Genomic DNA, 18,830 nt, shown 5'->3' with positions numbered 1-18,830 from the left:
AGCATGTATCAGCAGTTTGTAACTTTGTATGCCCTAGTAATATGCCATTTTATTATTGTGAATCACATTTTATTATCCATTCATCGGTTGATGGTACTTCAGGTCCTATTGCTGTGACCATTCATATACATGTTTTTATTTCTTTTGAATAAAGACCTAGAAGTAGAATTATTGGGCCACACACTTATGCTGTTTTGAGAAACTTTGAAATTATTTTCAAAAGTGTACCACTTTATGTTCCCTCCAGTGATGTTTGAGTGTCAGTTCCTTCACATCCTTGTTATTGTATGCCTTTTCTATTTTAACCATATTGTTCGATGTGAATTTTTTTTTTTTTTAAGATTTTATTTGAGAGAGAGATAGCAAGAGAGAACATAAGTGGGGGTGGGGAGAGACAGAAGCAGACTCCTGGGTGAGCAGGGAGTCTGATATGGGGCTCCACCTCAGGACCCTGGGCTTGTAACCTGAACCAAAGGCAGATGCTTAACGAACCACCCAGGTGCCCCTAAGAATGAAATGTTCTTTGTGGTTTTGATTTGCATTTTCCTTATGTCTAATACTGTTGAACAAATTGTGTTCATATTGCTCATGTGTGTTTCTTCTTTGGAGAAATGTCTGATCAAAGCTTTGCCTTTTTTTCACTTGTGTTATGTGTTTTTCTTTTTGAGTTTTAAGAGTTCTTTATGTATTCTGGGTATATGTGTGATGTTTTTGATGCTATAGTGAATTTTATAGATTTTAAGTAATTTTTAAATCATTCCTAACATGTAGAAATATTACTGATTTTTGTTTTGGTTTTGTATCCAGTGAGTTTTCTAAACTTACTAATTTAAAAGCTTTTCCTTTGAAATTTCTTCATACAATCATCCTTTTTTTTTTTTTTTTTTAAGATTTATATATTTATGTATTTGGGGGGGTTAGGACAGAAGGAGTGGGAAAGAGAATCCCAATCAGGCTCCACACTCAGCATGGAGCCCAACGCAGGGCTCAATTCCACAACCCTGAGGTCATGACCTGAGCTGAAACCAAGAGCTGGACACTTGACTGACTGAGCCACTCAGGCGCTCCAGTCATCTCTTTTTTTAAATGTGGTTTTACTCTTCCTTTCCGATATCTTTGCTTTTTATTTCCTTTTTACATTTTTTTTTCCTTTTTACATTTTCATTGAATTAGCATGGGCCTGCAATACAGAGTTGAGTAGAATGGGACTAGATCCTTGCCTTGTACTTGGTCTTAAAAAGAAAGCATTTAATCTTTAAAAAAAAGGTTAGCTGCTATTTGTGTTTTAATTCCTGTGTGTTTATTCCTGTTTCCTCTTTTTTCCTTTTGGGGTTAGCCTGGTAATTTTTAGTGTTCCCTTTTTTAATCTCTTCTACTCGTTTTTAAGCCATAACTCTTTTCTTTTTCCAGTGGCTGTTGTGCCTTGTAATATGCATCTTTACCTTATCATAGTCTGCTATTCTTTATTTTTAATGGCATCTTAAAACTGCTAAAATTGTGAGTTATGTTTCCAGACTGATAAATAGGTCATTGAAAAGTATCTTTGCATCCTTTTCTCTTCCACGGTGACTCACCTTTTTAAAAAGCCAGATCACCTCTTTAAATATCCAGCACTTGGATTGTCTTAAGTCTTTTCAGGCTTAAAACTTTTGACTTTCCACAAAACTATCTTATTTCCCAAAATATAGTTGAAAGCACCATAATATGTGGAGACTTCATGTTAGGATTTGAATATAATAATGTGACTTCTTAATTTGTGGAAACCCTTCACTTGCATTCATACGCCTGGATATGAGCACTCACACTTGCCTCTGGAAGCAACATTAACAACCCTGTCCACTTTGTTATCAGTTAGTTTTGTACCTATGCTGGTAATTGTTTTTTAAAACAATCTTTTCTTTAAAGATTATTTTGGCTTTCTTTAAACAGGATGAATTAAACCTTGCTGATTCTGAAGTGGATAACCAAAAACGAGGGAAGCGGCATTACGAGGAAAAACAGAAGGAACACTTGGATACTTTAAATAAAAAGAAACGAGAACTCGATATGAAAGAAAAAGAACTAGAGGTTATCTAGCATTTTTCTTTTATGTTTTGTTTACCACCTCAGTCAGGGCTGTTAAAGTGTTTTCCTTAACGTTGTCTTTCCAAATATAGACACATTGTCTGATGAGTATCTGTTCCGTATAGCGATGGCTGTTTGAATCAGCGAGACGACCCACCACAGAGAAGGCTCTGGGTCAGACAGCAAGTTTAATCTCATGCCTCTGAATGATTTGGAAAGTGACACTTGCTCTCAGCTACTTAGCTCCTTACATGCCCAGCTTGGCAAGTGGACAGCAACTTTATGTCAAAAAAAGGCACCCCTTCCTCTGAGCAGCATGGGTGTGGACTGGGCTGAAATTCAGCTCCTGCTTCCTACACACCTTTTTTAACAGCTGTCAGCAGCAGCCCTGTTTTTAGACGAGAAGTTGAAGGCAACCTTGGTCTAACTGGAAGAGATTCCAACTTTTCTTAGGAAAAGCCTTTAAACTCTGATCTCTTATCTCACTTGTTTATGACTATGTGGAATGTTGTGAATGTAATATAAGTACTATATGTAAAGGTGCTTTGAGTTTTTTAATATTTTATGAATATGAGGGTCTTTTTGTTTATGTGTTCAGTCCTATTTGGTGTTCAGAGGCCATTCTAAAACATAGAAAGCTGTCTGCCACACTTTTCATAACTGCCACTTGAAATTGGTTTCACTAGGAAGATACGGAGATCTTACAAATTACTAAAGTTGTGCATAGTAATGCAATTTTCTCTTGAAGATGTATAGTCTAAACTCTCAATGTAAGGCTTAAATAACATTGATAGTAAAAGTAATTAAAATACATGTAAAAGTCTGATCCTAAGTTCAGAATTTTACTTTGCTTTTGTTGGCACAAGTAGTACAATTTATTACTATGTCAAATAAAACTTTTAAAGATATTAAACGTCTATAACCTTAGGAGAAAACGTCACAAGCAAGACAAATCTGCCCAGAACGGATAGAAGTAAAAAAATCTGCATCAAATCTGGACAAAGAAATTAATAGATTAAGACAAAAGATACAAGCCGAACATGCTAGTCATGGAGATAGAGAGGAAATAATGAGGTAAGTGGTTGGTCACTTTTCTGCTTTATTATTCATATATATTAAGACATAAAAAATAAATGTTTATATGTAAATCTTAAGTTTGGTTTGAGTATTGCTATGGCATATAGTTATAACAAGCTCGTTTTTCATATATGTGTTATTCATAATAAACTAATGGGGGCACCTGGGTGGCCCAGTCGGTGAAGTGTCCAGCTTGACCTTATGGGTTATGGGATTGAGACCCAGAGAGCCCAACATGGGGCTCTGTGCTCAGTGCGGAGTCCACTTAGGATTCGCTGTCCCTCTCCCTCTACCCTTCCCCTAAACACACACATTCTCTCTCTAAAATAAATAAATCTTTTTTTTTTAAATAAATCTTTAAGAAAAATAATTAACATTTTTTCTTCTGAACTGTGGGAAAACTCATTAGGGAATGATATTTTAACATAAATGCCATTTTTATACCTATAAGTTTCATATAGGAAAAATGTTCAACTTCACAAGCCATTAAAAGAAATCCAAACCAGAACCATTAGAAGCCATTTTCATATATGTCAAGATGAAAAATAACGTGTCAGTCTCATGTCAGTGAGATTTCAGAGAAATGGCTATTTTTAGATTAGTGGTAAGAGTGGAAGCTCTGGGGGCGCCTGGGTGGCTCCGTGGGTTTAAGTCTCTGTCTTCGGCTCAGGTCATGATCTGAGGGTCCTGGGATCAAGCCCCATGTCGGATTCTCTGCTCAGCAGAAAGCCTCCTTCCCTTCCTCTCTCTCTGCCTGCCTCTCTGCCTACTTGTGATCTCTGTCAAAAAATAAAGAAAATATTAAAAAAAAAAAAAAAAGAATGGAAGCTATGTTAGTGTAGTGAAAGCACAGTTTCTCAAGCAAGAATACCTTGGTTTGAATTGCAGTTTTACTTCCAGTTATGGGACTTTTGCAAATTACCTAATCTCTCTGAACCTGAATTTTCTTATCTGTAAGACAGGGAAACTATAGCTGTAGGGTGCTTATAGGGATTAAATGAGTTGGTCCCTAATAAACAATATCGGGATACATAAAAAGTTAGCTGTGATTATTATTGAAGTTTTTCTGAAAAGCATTAAGGCAGCTTATGTCAAACACCTTCAAAAATTTCAATTTGGCCAAATAATTTTTGTTATTATAATCCAAAACGAGAAAAGCTATTTGTGCCTGGGTATGTTTGTTGTAGCAGTATTTATTTAAAGCTGGAAAATTAGAAATTATGTGCAACTATAGGACGCTGGTTGAATTATAGTAGAAAAGTACATCTGTTTAACTTTATGGAGAGCTTTTTATAATAAAGTTCAAGAACAGGAATGCTCTCAGTTTTGTTTACAGAAACAGTGGAAAACAATCGGAGGAAACGCAAACATAGTAAGAGTAGTTTTTCTTTACAATAGATTAATACCTCATGTGTTTTGTTTTGCTCTTAAAGTATAATCTCCACAAACCATAGGAGACTCTTAATCATAGGAAACAAACTGAGAGTTGCTGGGGAGGGGCGGGGTACAGGGGTGGGGTCACTGGGTGAGGGGCATTGAGGGCACGTTGTATAGTGAGCTCTGGGTGTTATAGAAGACCGATGCATCACTGAGCCCTGCCTCTGCAACTAGCAATACACTATATGTTAATTGGATTTAAATTAAAAAAAATTTTTTTTTAAATAAACATACATACACACAAATAAAGTATAATCTCCAAGTTTGTTTTTTTCCAGAGTTTTTCTTCAGTCCTTAGGAACTTGGCTCCTTCCACCACACTTGCTGGAGGTCGAGGGGCAGCGCCCATGGGCCCACATCGGGGACCCGGGTATTGGGTCCTGTGAGCGGTGCCCGGCTGCTCTGCTGGGAAGAGCATGGCTCGCTCAGCCCTGTAGGCTCCGAGGCACCCAGCCGCGGAAGACACTCACTTTGGCAGTATCCCTGACGCAGCAAACTAATGTCCTGAATGAATCAGCAACTTAATAGCCTCATCCTGGGTTGCGCCACAGGCGAGGCTGGGGCAATGGAAGGGCCCTCTGTGGCACGTCCAGTATCATTCCTTCTTTTCTTGGTCATCTTGGAAGTGAGGACCCGTGACGGCTGTCTACTTCCCTCTCCAGTCTCATCTCTACCACTTTTCTCTCTTTTTACCTAATTAAATTTATTAAATACGTTTTCATCGTTTATGTAGATGCAAGGTAATGTGAGCATATTTGTTATTCTTTGTTGTTGCCAGATACAAGAGGTAGCGCAGTAAATAAACTTGGACAGATTGCTTTCTTTGATTTAATGATACATTGTAGAGATCTTTTTATATCAGTACACAGGTATTTTCTCATTGCTTTTTTTTTTTCTCATTGCTTTTTATAATTACATGGTATTGAATCATCTCCTACTGATGAATAGTCGCATTCTAATCTAATCCCTGTCTGTTATAAATGGTGGTCACAGTAAATAATTTTGTACATGTGTCTGATTGTGTATTCGGGTATTTTTACAGAATTCACTCCATTTTGGAAGAATCCCTTCCAGGGACTGTGCTTGTTGGCACTTCCAAGGGCAGAATGTCCGAGGGCTTGTTTCCCTTCAGCCTAAACTGTGATAACCGTAGATTTTTTTTTTTTTTTTGCCAATGGGTAGATTTCCTTTAAAAAAAAAAAAAAGAAGAAGAAGAATATAGCTCAATGTAATTTTAATTTCCGTTTCACTTATACTGAGTCTGAACATCTTTTCCTGCCTTAAGGACCATTTATTTGTATCTTTTTCTGTGAACTTTTTATGTACTTCATTTTTCTTTCAGTATTTTTGATGTGAAGAATGTATTTTATCTTTTTCCAAAGGGCTGCATAGCTATTTGAAATTTTGGTTGTCTTATAATTAATTGCATCCTTAAGAACGGCCATGTGAAGTAATGCATTTTGTTTTGGCATGTTCAGAACTGTGTGTCTGTAGCTTTTAAATTTGAAGGGATATTTCAGTCTGATAGAACATTCTTTTTCTCCTGACCATCTGTTTATGATGAGAGCTGTAACTTGTCCAGAATGTCAGATTCTGTCATCCTTTCCTTGGTGTACACTGTGTTTTTTTAATCTGTAGATTTACCTTATTTCTTAAAATTTCTTGTTTGTATTTTACTGGTACGTGTTCGCTGTGCTGTCGTTCAGTTGGTTTTGCATAGGCCTTTGTTGCACACATGTTGTATGTCCTTTGTCTTCTAATTATTCTGTCTCATCATGTTCTCCTTTTCCCCATGTTTTTGCTTTTCTCATTTCTGATCTCTGTGTCTGTGAGTGTTTTCTTTGTTGTCGCTTTTCCCCGTGCATCATCTCCTCACTCTGTCTTCATATCCTTGTTCTTTTTTGTCCAAACCCTTCCCCTCTCCCAGCTTGGGTTCTACAGGTCCTCACCAACTGCCTCCTCTTACTTGGTTATCACTTGCTGTTGTTTACCTGTTCTCTGAGTACTTTGATTTCTCTATTCTTTCAGGTTTTTTATGTCTTGAGGTGTCTCTTCCTGCTAGAACTTACGTCATGTTCTGTTCTAATTCGTGGTTTTCAATTACAGTTTTCATCGGCTTTGTGACAGCTTTGTTCCGTTGAGTTTTCTTTGTCTGTAGGGACCGTGGTACTGCTCTTTCCCAAGCCTATTTCCATTAATATATGTGTGTGGAGACTGTACCTGTGCCTTTTGTGTTACTCATTTTTTACGTGGACTTTCCTGGACTGGGCATCTGAATGAGCTTGTGGTGGGGAGCTGTGGAGCCTTGGCCAAGGTTGCCTTTCAGACTCGGTCAACAACCTTCTCTCCTCTCCTCTTCCAGTGAGCTGCTGCCGTCTGCAATAGCACTTCCGAGGGACCCTGCCTTCTCTGCCTCTTTGACCTTGTCTTATTCCGGCTGGTGTTGGCAGAGCTTAATGCCCAGCTGTGTTCCTCTGTTCTTGCACTGGCATCTGTCACTCAGGGAAACATTTCTTGCCTTCTGGTATGATCCCTTCGCTTTTAGAAGGTGTATACTGGCTGGCATTTTCTACGATCTGCCACTCTGCCCCGTGCTACTCCCCCCACCCCGGCACTTTCCTCACTTACTTCCTCTGCCTTCTCCAGGACCTGGACTTTTCTCCTGCCCAGGCCTCTTCAGCTTTGGGGCAGCACATGCTCATTCTGGGAGTACAGTTTGCCTGGAGACAGGACACCTGCAGTTGATGGGCCCCTTGGCACTCCGTGTACTCTTCCTTCTTCCCCATTAAATATATGAGATTTTACTTTTCTTTATGTTTCTTTGAATGACACTTACTGACTTAATATTTTTCTCATAAAACAGGCAGTATCAAGAAGCAAAAGAAACCTACCTAGATCTGGATAATAAAGTAAAGACTTTAAAAAGGTTCATTAAATTGCTGGAAGAAATAATGACTCATAGATACAAAACGTATCAACAATTTAGAAGGTAAGTGCATTTAAAAATATTACCACATATTTTACATGTTCATATTTTCTTTGTTTTCACTTACCCCTTATAAATAATAAAATTAAATTGAAAGAACTTTACATGATTCAGTTAAAGAAGAAATTGCCAGGTCTTCCTTTATTGGCCAGTACTTAGGGTCCTGTATTTAATCAGCAAATTCTGGACTGGAGGGACTTTTTTATTTTTTAAAATATTTTATTTATTTATTTGACAGAGAGAGATCACAAGTAGGCAGAGAGGCAGGCAAAGGGGAAGAGAGGAGGAAGCAGGCTCGCTGCGAAGCAGAGAGCCCAATGCGGGGCTCGATCGCAGGACCCTGAGACCATCACCTGAGCCAAAGGCAGAGGCTTAACCCTCTGAGCCACCCAGGCACCCCGTGGAGGGGACTTTTAAAGGGAGCTTATCCAGATTTTCTACGCCATTAGATACCCTTTACTAAGTAACTCATAGACAGCTGTTCCATCTCTGCTCACATTGGTCCTTTGAATGGGAGCTCGCTGGCTTTGCAACTGCACTCTTGGACGCTGCATGTTGTTAAGGGATACAAGTTGGTTTTTTTTTTTTTTTTTTAAGGGATACAAGTTTTTGATGAGACCTGTTGAGGTGGTACTCAGTTTAGGATCTAATGGAATGGATCCATGGATGTAGACTCTGATTTGTTAACTGCTGTGTCTCCAGTACCTGCTCCTGAGCCTGAAGTACAGTAGAAAGTTGATAGATATTGGTGGAAAGAATGAACAAAAGATCAGAGAAACTAGATATTGTATGTACCCAGAAATCTTCATATTCACAGGGATAGATTGACCCTAATGAAAATCACAAACAACAGAAATAAACTAGACGTCAGTTTATAGGTAGGGATGGTCCTTGACCCACTTAGAGTCAAGGCAGTCCTAATCTTTGCACTTAACCTTTGTTTTCCCCAGTGGCATTCCCTCAGTGACCTGCTTTTTACCCATCTTCTATACCCAAAACTACAATCCTGAGACTATAGAATTTAAAAAAAATGTATCTAATATGTATGAGGAAATTCAGTTAATTCAATAAAGAGAAGTAGGCTTTGCATGTGTCGTCATATTCCTTAACTAAACTGTTGGTTGGTTTTTGAAATGTGTGCTTCAGTTTTGTAAGCATGTTTTCAGGGCTTCACTGATATAGGATTTATTTTTATCCTTTTGAGGCTGCTTGTTAAGTCTCATTAGGTGGGACCTATGCAGCTGGTTCAGGACCAGCTCTTTCCTACCCGTGAAGCAATGCCCTTCAGAGTACTCCACGGACCCTTGTGAGTTAGAAGGCTTCTGCCTGAGGGAACTGGGACTATTCCTGGCTCCAGGTGACCTGTGGGGATTGCTTCTGCTGCACTGGGATGTTTGTTGCCCCAGCTTCCCACATGCAGAGAGAGTTCTCAGCTGGAGACTCTGTCTGTGCGCTGGGGTTGTCCCTGTGCTGCACTCTAGGCTTTGAGACCTAGAGCAGCTTGGCCTCCCCAGACGCCCAGCTCTGTCTTCTCTAATAGGGAGACCTCCAGGCTCCGCCTGGGTTTCCACTCCCCTTTACTCCTTTTGTAAGTAGTGATGTGGGACATCTATAAGGCTCAATTTGTTTGTTTCCTGGATTTTAGAGACCATTCTGACTGCAATTGCCTGTACTGTCTGATGTTCAGTCTGAAACTTGTTTAATTGATTCTGTCCAGTGTTTTTGGACGTGTCAGGCTAGGACTATATCTGATGCCTATTTCTCCATCTTTTTCAGAAGCAGTAGGGTTTGCTTTTATATTGTTATCCAGAAAATTTATATTTAAAATATTTTCTGTGAAAGTACTCATCTTGGGGCGCCTGGGTGGCTCAGTGGGTTAAGCCTCTGCCTTCGGCTCAGGTCATGATCTCAGGGTCCTGGGATCGAGCCCCACATCGGGCTCTCTGCTCAGCAGGGAGCCTGCTTCCTCCTCTCTCTCTGCCTGCCTCTCTGCCTGCTTGTGATCTCTGTCTGTCAAATAAATAAATAAAATCTTAAAAAAAAAAAAGTACTCATCTTATAGTTTATTATCTTGATATGTTTCTTCACCAGTGACATGTTTTATCTTCTTTACCCAGGCTTAAGAGTAGAATAAGAATGATCAAATTTTTAAAAATTGTTTATCTCTTTACACAGGAGAACCTTGCCATTTTATGAATCTCTCTTAGACATCTCATGTATGGAAGCAATTAAAGAATCCTTATCAGTAGTGAAAGAAAGAAACGTTTACAGAAAATTTCTGAAAACCAGCTAGCTGTGGTTGCTGTGTCACAAAAGAAAACTCAAGCTATCAATATTTTCTGGGTGTGGAAATGCAACGTAGTTTAGCAAGGAAATTAGGAGGATAATAATAAAATGATAGTTACTCTGAAGAAATGAACCTTGGGCTCATTAAGGAGCAGAGATGTTAAGAAAGATACCAAGTCTCCTTCTATCTAGATCTTATTTTCTATACCATTTCCCCCTTGGAGAAATGGCTGCTTCCAGAGCTGGGCAGAGAAAGTTACAGATGAGCCTCTTGCTATGCCAGAAAGTCAGTGCTCCGAAGAAACAGGGAGTCATGATGCAAGGACCTAAGAGGCAGTCTCAGGAGGCTCCCACTGGTCAAACCTGGGCCCGTTTGAGGCAGGAATGCTTGGTAACCCTGTGAATAAAATAAGAATCTGTGACTCCATCCTGATACATAGAAAAGTGAATAAATAAATAATTGAGGAAGAAGGGAAAGGTGCTCGTTACAGTGGAATGCCATGTGATAAATGGAGTTTGCATTGTTCTAGGCTGTGGATAAGGCATCATAGGTACAGAACGATGAAGAACTTGCCCTCACCCTTAATATCTCCATAAATCGAGAGGAGATATGCAAATGATTAGGCCATTTATTTATTATCTTAACCCTACTAGAGTTTACTCTCTCAAGGACAAGATTTATGTCTTCTGTATTAGGGCAATGCCTCATATAAATTGCTTGAATTGATTGATATATTCTCATGGATTGGCTGTAATGTAATTGAGTTTATTAAATATGAGAGAGCATCTTTATTCATTCTATGATGTTTGTTTATTATAAAAGGAAATGAAGTGGTAAAAATGTGGGGACACAAAATGTAAAGATGAGGGAAAAAAAATCTTAAAATCCTACCTATTACCTGGGTAACGAGAGTTAACATTTTGGCATATTTCTCTCTGGTCGTACATGCTGGTTTAAAGATCATGCTGAATATACAGTTTTTATATATTTATATTCTTTTTAATGTGTCCCATTTCTTTACTCCAAGATGTTTGACTTTACGATGCAAATTGTACTTTGACAACCTACTGTCTCAGCGGGCTTATTGTGGAAAGATGAATTTTGACCACAAGAATGAAACTCTGAGCATATCAGTAAGTGTCTTAACTCTTTGTATGCTAATTATTAAGAGAATTAATTGCTGCATTTCTTTTGATAATACATTGATAAGCTTTAATCTGTTGTGTTTGGAAAACAAAAGAACTTACTTTTAAGTTAAGGCTAATGTTTGCCAGAGTGTTGAAAATTAAATCCATCTCACTAGCTAACGCTGCCCTGGTACCCCTCCCCACCTCAGACAACCACCAAGAAAATGACTAGGAATTTTATTTTCAGTGACAAATGTTAATTAACCCTCTTTCTACTCCACAGGTTTCTTTTTAAAATTCATGTAGCATTTTAAATTATGTGGGCTGTTATAGAAAGTCCATGGACTCTGGAAGTCACTATAGGAAACCAAGAAAGGATTTCTCAGAAGAACATTCTATCCCTTGTCATTGTCTTTGCACTTATTTCCAAAGGTGTCTGTAGATCCAGCCTCTTTTGGAAAAACAAAGCCACCATATGCAACATTGCAGGGACTGTGTTTGTGGATTCTTTCATGGGCGCATGTGTTGGAAGAGGGGAGTGTGGGAGACAACATTAAAAATTATGTATTCAGGTGGTCAGAAGCAACCACCGCTCTAAGTAATTGGGGCAAAATTTTGAAGTAATTGCTTATTGCTCTTAGTTGCCGTAAATTTTATACTTCATTTTAATAGTTAGAATAAATGATAACTTATAGTACATATATGCAAGACTCATAATTTTTTAAGAAATAATAATTAAAGAATGATAATGTATTTAAAAATGGACCAGACGCTTAAAAAGGAACTTCATAAAGTATCCAAGTGGTGAATAAATGCCTGAAAAAGCATTCATTATCATTATTCATCCGAAAAATGTGAATTTGGGCCACCTGGGGGGCTCAGTTAAACATCTGACTCTGGATTTCGGCTGAGGTTGTGATCTCAGGGTGGTGAGATCCAGCCCCACCTCAAGCTCCACGCTCGGCAGGGAGTCTGCTTAGGATTCTCTCTCTCCCTTTCCCTCAGCCTCTCCCCTCTCTCCCTCTGTAAAAAGAAATAAAAAAGAAAAGTACGAACTTATACCATAATAACTGTCTATCATACTGCTACCAGTGTGACCTAAAAGAGCCACGCTGCAAACATCTTGTGTTGGTGAGGGTGCGGACTTGGAACTCTCATACCTTGTCAGCAGGCGTAGAATTTGATAGAACTAATTTGGAGACCTGTCTGGCAGTGTTTATGAAAGCAATTCCACTCTTCAGAACTCTTCAAAAACTGATAAAAATTCACCTGATTAAATGGTGATGAGTAAAGTCAGAATAGTTCGGGTGTCTGGGTGGCTCAGTCATTGAGTTGTCTGCCTTTGGCTCAGGTCATGATCCCAGGGTCCTGGGATGGAGCCCTGCGTCGGGCTCGGTGCTCGGCCAGAAGCCTGCTTCTCCTCTCCCTCTCCCCCTGCTTGTGTTCCCTGTCTCACTGTGTCTCTCTCTCTGTCAAATAAATAAATGACACATTTAAAAAATAATACATTATATGTTAATAAAATAAAAAATAAAAATAAAAATAAATTTTTAAATAAATAAAAAATAAAGTCAGAATAGTTGTTACCTTTTGGATTTGTAATGACTGGGAGAGAACACAGGGAATCTGCTGGGATGCTAGAAGTTTCTGTGTCTTGATCTGAGTAATTACCCAGGTAACTGAGCTGAAAACTTAAACTTTATCTTCCTTACTGTATATAAATTATACTCTAATAAAAATGAAAAAAAGGAGAAAATATTAGGAGTGTTTGGATAATTTATTCCCAGAGCTAACTGTACAGGACAACTGAAGCTAGCCCCTCTGACATTATCACCCCGTTATTCAAAAAGAATATTACTGTTCTTAGGATCCTTTCATTCTCTGGTCTTCATTTTACAAATAAGAAAACTGAGACCAAAGTCCCATGATAAGTTAATACTAGATCGGGGTAAAATTTAGATCTCCACAATTAGTCTAGGGTTTCATTTATTAGATTGATACAAATTGCATTTTTGGAGCAAAGGACCACATCCTTTTAACTTAGTTCTTGCTTTTATGTGGGTAGTTTGGTTGGTTGGTTGGTTGGCTTGATTTGGCTTTTTACTACGGAGTTGCTTTTTCATTTGGATTCTCACAGATTCAGGTTTACGAATGATAAATTAAAATTTCTGTGTATGTTTAAATTCAGATATTTTTATAACCCTTTTATAAATGAATGCTAATTGAGAGGCATATGATTTTCAAATAGTGGATGAGATAAGTATGCGAAGCTGTGTGTTTGCTAAAACTCATATGGTGAAACTTCATGATGGACAAGCTGATGGTGCCCCATTTTTCCACCTTCTGGGTATATATGTATGTCTGGAATTCTGTCCAAATAGAATTCCTTCTAATGTTATTTTATACCATCTCCCCAAGATATTGTGTGAAACAGTTTATTAATTTTATTAATTACTTTATCATTATCCCTCTGAGCCCTTACTTAGAGGAATTTTTAAAAGAGATTTTACATATTTCAGTTAGTTGCTGCTGATGTTCCTGGCCAGTGTGAGCCTCTTTAGGTTGGTCCTGTTGTCTTCTTGAAGTTCAGTAATTACCTTTAAAGCAGCTTAGCCACTAGATGTCACTGTAATTCAAGTAACAAAAGATTATCTTAGCCCGTAGCAAATGCTTAAAGAAAGAAAGCGATCTCATGCACAGTAGCACTGAAAATAATAAAATACTTAGGAATAAATTTAACCAAGGAGGTGAAAGATCTGTACACTGAAAACACAAGACATTGATGAAGGAAACTGAAGAAGACACAAATAAGTAGGAAGATAGCCCACATTCATGGGTCAGAATTAATTAATATTGTTAAATACATGTCATTCCCAAATCACTAAATGATTTTGGGGTTTTTTGTTTCGTTTGGTTTTGGTTTTGGTTTTGACCATAAACCCATTCTTTTCTAATGCTAGCCAACCTTTCTGTAAAGAATTTAGTCTGACTTTTGCTCCACTTTGTTTTTTAACTCATTCAAGGTTCAGCCTGGAGAGGGAAACAAAGCTGCTTTCAACGACATGAGAGCCTTGTCCGGAGGAGAACGTTCTTTTTCCACAGTTTGCTTCATTCTTTCTCTGTGGTCCATTGCTGAGTCTCCTTTCAGATGCCTGGATGAGTTTGATGTCTACATGGTAGTGTTACATTTTGAATTCTCCAAGTTTTGTTGTTGTTGGAAATGTGTATTTTGAAAGGAAGCAATTCTCTCTTTAGTATTATCCACAAGAGAAGGGATCCTGCCCTGACACTTTAGTCCATGAGAGGTGGTAGGGAAGAACTAAGAGTTTTCGTCTGTCCTCAAAAGCCCGTCCTGGGCTTCCAGCTCTTCCCTAGCCTGTCTCCACCTTCCATTTCACAGGGGTAAGCATTTCCTTGCACTTGCTTGGGCCAGAAGAGCAGCAGATACCACGCAAGGGGCAGAAACATTTGAACTGGAAATTACAAACCTAGGTTTGAGACCTAACTTCTGCAGAGGACTTTGGGCCTCAGTTTCTTCATGCATAAAATAACATCATTAATCTTTCCCATCTCACAGCGTTACGGTGAGACGCTCCAATCTGACGTGTAAATGCACTTCCGATGGCGGAGGGAGCGTGAGGCCTCACCAGCCAGCTCTTAACCATGTTGTGTACTTCATGACTTACTCTTTCCTAAACCCACTGTAATCTGGGTTTAGACTATGATACTCTAGCAAAACTTGCTTAGCTAGGATCATCAATGAACTTTTAGTATTATTTTAATTCTTTGAGGTATTTGGTACCTGAGACATATCCTCCATTTCCTATAATGTGTCTTCTTGCCAGTTTCTGCTCTCCTCTTTTCTGGTCTTTTGTGTTCCAAGCTGCCTCCCCTAATGCCATTCCCCTTAAATGTGTGAGGTCCTCTCGGTTTTTTATACTGTTGTTCATTTTCCGGGATACCATACCCTACCTACGCCTACACACTAAACACACACACACACACACACACACACACAGAGTCTCCAACACTACCACCTACATCTAGATACCAGCAAATCTGAGTGTCTCCTCCTGACACCTCTCTTGCGCTCCAGACCTATATGCCCAGCCACTGCTAGACGTCGTCAGGCACAACCGTGCCTCAGAATTCTGCAGGTCTTCCACTCAGAGCCTCTTCCTTTTCCTGAATCCCCTACTTTGATTGCTGGCAAATTGCTGTTTCCTACGTGGTTACCTCTCACTGCCAGAACTTTGATGTATCTGTGATCCTTCCTTCCTTTTTACTTGCCCATCGTGTCTGACCTTCCAAGTCTCTGCTCCTTCCTGTTAGCTTGGCTCTGTCTCCTCACCCTGTCTGTCATTACCGCCTCCTATCCAGACTCCCAGACTTTAATCTTCCTTCTTCTGTGGTCCCTCCCTCACTCTTTTGCCAGGTTTATATTTCTAAAATGAATCTGATCATGGTTACTTGCTTGTTTAGAACTCTGTGGTGGTGAATTATCTTATCTGGGATGAATAATGTTTACTTCTTTGGGTAACCGAGATGCTACATGCCCCTACTTCTGGGGCCATCCTAAGCTACTTGTGATTTTCCAAACACTGTGTCCCTGCCTTTTGTGCCCTTCTTTGTGTTTGTCAGAATCCCACTCCTCTTTCCAGACTTGGTTCGGATGTGACCTTTATACAGCCTCTGCGACCACGAGGCAGGATTTAAGAACCTCTCAGAGCTCCCTTGGCACCACTCCACATCAATTCATACTATTATTTTTATATTTTATAATATAAAATGTATTATTATGTAATTTTATATTATATACATTTTACTATTACGTATCTTACACATTTTCATCCTGACGTTACCAACTATGTCTTGATGATATTTCTACCTGCCTGATGCCTAGTCCATAATAAATACTCACAAAGTGCTCATTCATGGACTTTATACCTGTGCCTTTTGTATAATCCATCCTTTAGAGTCATTTTTCCCCTGCGATAACGTTGCTGCAGTTGGTTAGAAATCCTCTGAGAACTGGTTTCAGAACTAATCCACAAACCACAGAAGAGGACTTGTTCTTACCAGGCGCTCATTTTGTTTGAAATGCCATTTTGCAGTCTTATCACCCATCTTATTTGTCAGATTTAATTCTGATAACTTCTTTCTCTTTCAGAAACTTAGAGGTTCTTAATCAGAATGGCACTTTGCCTCACTGGAATTAACTGAGAAAAATGTACCCAAGTTCTGAAAACCAATCAGAAACAAATGCGTATATTTTGGTGGTTTGGCAGCTTTGTTATTAAATGATAGGCCTCCCCAGGGCCGTGTTGTGAAAGGACAGCATCTGCTTGTGCCAGCTCTCGTTATTTTTGTTAACTTTAAGTGAGATTGCTTTACAGATATGCCGGAGGGGAGGAATTATGTAATCCAAGCCACTGAGCAGTGTAACCAGGATGCTGGTCTGCCTCCAAAACCGTGCGTCCTGAAGCCCATGGCGTCCTCCACAGACAGTTTCAAACAGACCTTTAAAAATATATGCCTGTAAACACATTTGGTTATGTTTTCAACTTTTTGTTTTCAAGATACTTTGATTTGTTTTCTTTCACTATTATTTAAACTCAGAAGACTTAAGCCCACAGTTTTAGTTTTCAAAACCTGTTACAATGAAGCATTGTTTTTATATACACTGATAAAAAATGCTATTTAACTTACTTTAAAGATTGAGCCGAGGAACTGGTTTATAAATTTAAATTGGTTCAGGGCGCCTGGGTGGCTCAGTCCGTTAAGTGTCTGCCTTCGGCTCAAGTCATGATCCCAGGGGCCTGGGATCAAGCCCTGAGTCGGGCTCCCTGCACAGCTGGGAGCCTGTTTCTCACTCTCGCTCTGCCTGCCGCTCCTGCTGCTTGTGCTTGTGCGCTCTCGCTCTCTCTCTCTCTCTCTCTCTCTGTCAAATAAATGAACTCGTTACATAAATAAATAAATAAATAAATAGGTTCACACTGTACGCATTGTAGAAAGTGATGGGGTAGGGACAGAGGTTTTAAAACATCCTAATCATTGAGGGGAATTTTGAGAGAATTTAGTAACTTTATAGCTGTCACTTGACATTGTTCTCCTGAGGGATTAATTACTATTACTGTACAAATTAGATTCATTCTCTAACATTTCATTTTTTCTTTGGAATATTTGCAGGTTATTTTAATTGCTAAGTGTATTTGAGGGAGGGAGCTGTATCTACAAATAAACTTGACTGTAGAAATTACCTGGGAGACACGTACATTCAGTTATTTTCCCCTAATAGCTCTGGATATTATCTTTCCCTGGATGGATAGTTTGGCATCACACGTAAGGTAGTAGCCGCTCCTGGACAAACGTGTGGGGGCTTTGTCGAGCGGCGAGCAGAAGGCTGCTTTTGCAGGAACGTGACTGATGCAGCAGCGATCCTAACTTTGTTCTACAGGACATGGTCAACCGGAGGATTGCGATGGACATGATACTCAAGATGGCAGATTCCCAGCGTTTCCGACAGTTCATCTTGCTCACCCCTCAGAGCATGAGGTAACTTCAGAAAATTCTTCTGTGGATATACAAATCAAGTATATAAGAGGAAGAAATAAATCTCTTGTAATCTCAAGTTTTTAAAGGCAAATACGTAAAACAATAGAAAGAAAAGTCAGTTCCAATGTCAGGAGATTTAAGATAATTTTATCTTTTAAATATTTAAAATTGTGTTTGTGTTATCTCCCTTCCGTAACAGAAGCAAGTTGATGTGAATATGATTATTGAATTGTTGCTATTTCTAATTTGACTCTGTTCCTTTGTGGTTATGACCAACTATTAAAGTAATTTTGGTAATTCTGTTTAGACTAAAGACACAGTTCATAATTTCCCTAGTCTTGGCTCTTCTCCTGGTGACTAGTCTTTCTAACTAAAGAACTCTGTTCTGTAGCCAGTCAGCAGGGGTTGTGGATGTGATGTACAAGGTGTCAGGCATTGTGTCACTGCCTCTAATGTGGCCACTTGACCCCATGGGGATTGAAATTTATGAAGTTAATGATGGAGAATAGTCAGGTAACTGCTTCCTGGCTAGACAAGAATAAGAATTAGAAATAGCTGGGATATAAATCTCTTCTTCTTTTTCTTCTAAACTGAAAGCCCACAGCATTTAGCAGGAAGTTAATTTTTCAAAATGAAAACAAATTATTTCTTTATTGCAAATTATATTTCTCCTAGAACTCCAGATAGTCACCAGTAGAATTTTTTTAATGTGAAAAAATTTTCCTAGTAATCTGAGTAATTAATTTTGCTTTCCTAGTAATCTGAGTAATTAATTTTGCTTCCTCTAGTTCACTTCCGTCAAGTAAACTGATTAGAATCCTTCGAATGTCTGACCCTGAAAGAGGACAAACTACATTGCCCTTCCGACCTGTGGGTCAAGAGGAAGAAGAAGACCGAAGTTGATCTGTCACCTCCTGTGCCCTGCACCATGTCCTCATGTTGAAGGATTTGTAAAAGGAAACAGATTCAGGAGTATTTGATGAAATAAAATGAAACTGGAGATAATCTGCAATAAAAGAAACTCCTTTATATATCTGGCCCCAATAAAATGTGTAAATAATTCTAGAAAGGCTACTCTAACAAGCAATTTAGAATTTCTGTTACTTTACTTTGAGGAAATTAATTTCATAGTACTGGTTTTAAATCTTTTTAAGTTTGTTTTTTTTTTAACCATCTACTTTTATAGATTGCTTTTCAGAAGTAAAATTTTGTACATATGTACATGTACATATTTGTTGAGTTTGGGTTCATTTCTATGGTATTTTGTAAGAATTACAATAAAAGTTTGAGCACCTGA

General features: G+C 38.8%; 1 protein-coding gene across 3 annotated transcripts in view; it reads left to right on the top strand.

Moving 5' to 3' along the window:
• SMC6 (structural maintenance of chromosomes 6) overlaps positions 1-18,830 on the top strand; it is a 75,444-nt gene extending 56,614 nt beyond the window's left edge. For 2 of the 3 annotated variants that reach the window (XM_032866880.1, XM_032866881.1), the window contains exons 21-27: positions 1,930-2,067; positions 2,993-3,138; positions 7,442-7,567; positions 10,879-10,984; positions 14,002-14,154; positions 17,436-17,533; positions 18,322-18,830. In XM_032866880.1, coding sequence (XP_032722771.1) covers positions 1,930-2,067; positions 2,993-3,138; positions 7,442-7,567; positions 10,879-10,984; positions 14,002-14,154; positions 17,436-17,533; positions 18,322-18,436 — 882 coding nt within the window. In that variant the 3' untranslated portion in view covers positions 18,437-18,830. The remainder of the gene's footprint in view (positions 1-1,929; positions 2,068-2,992; positions 3,139-7,441; positions 7,568-10,878; positions 10,985-14,001; positions 14,155-17,435; positions 17,534-18,321) is intronic. The other variant, XM_032866882.1, reaches the window with a different exon arrangement.

Source organism: Lontra canadensis, unplaced genomic scaffold, assembly GCF_010015895.1.
Source record: "Lontra canadensis isolate GAN:19392208 unplaced genomic scaffold, GSC_riverotter_1.0 scaffold32, whole genome shotgun sequence".
NCBI classification, from domain to species: Eukaryota; Metazoa; Chordata; class Mammalia; order Carnivora; family Mustelidae; genus Lontra; species Lontra canadensis.
The sequence above is the reverse complement of the archived record's forward strand: the minus strand, read 5'-3'. Positions and strand labels throughout refer to the sequence as shown.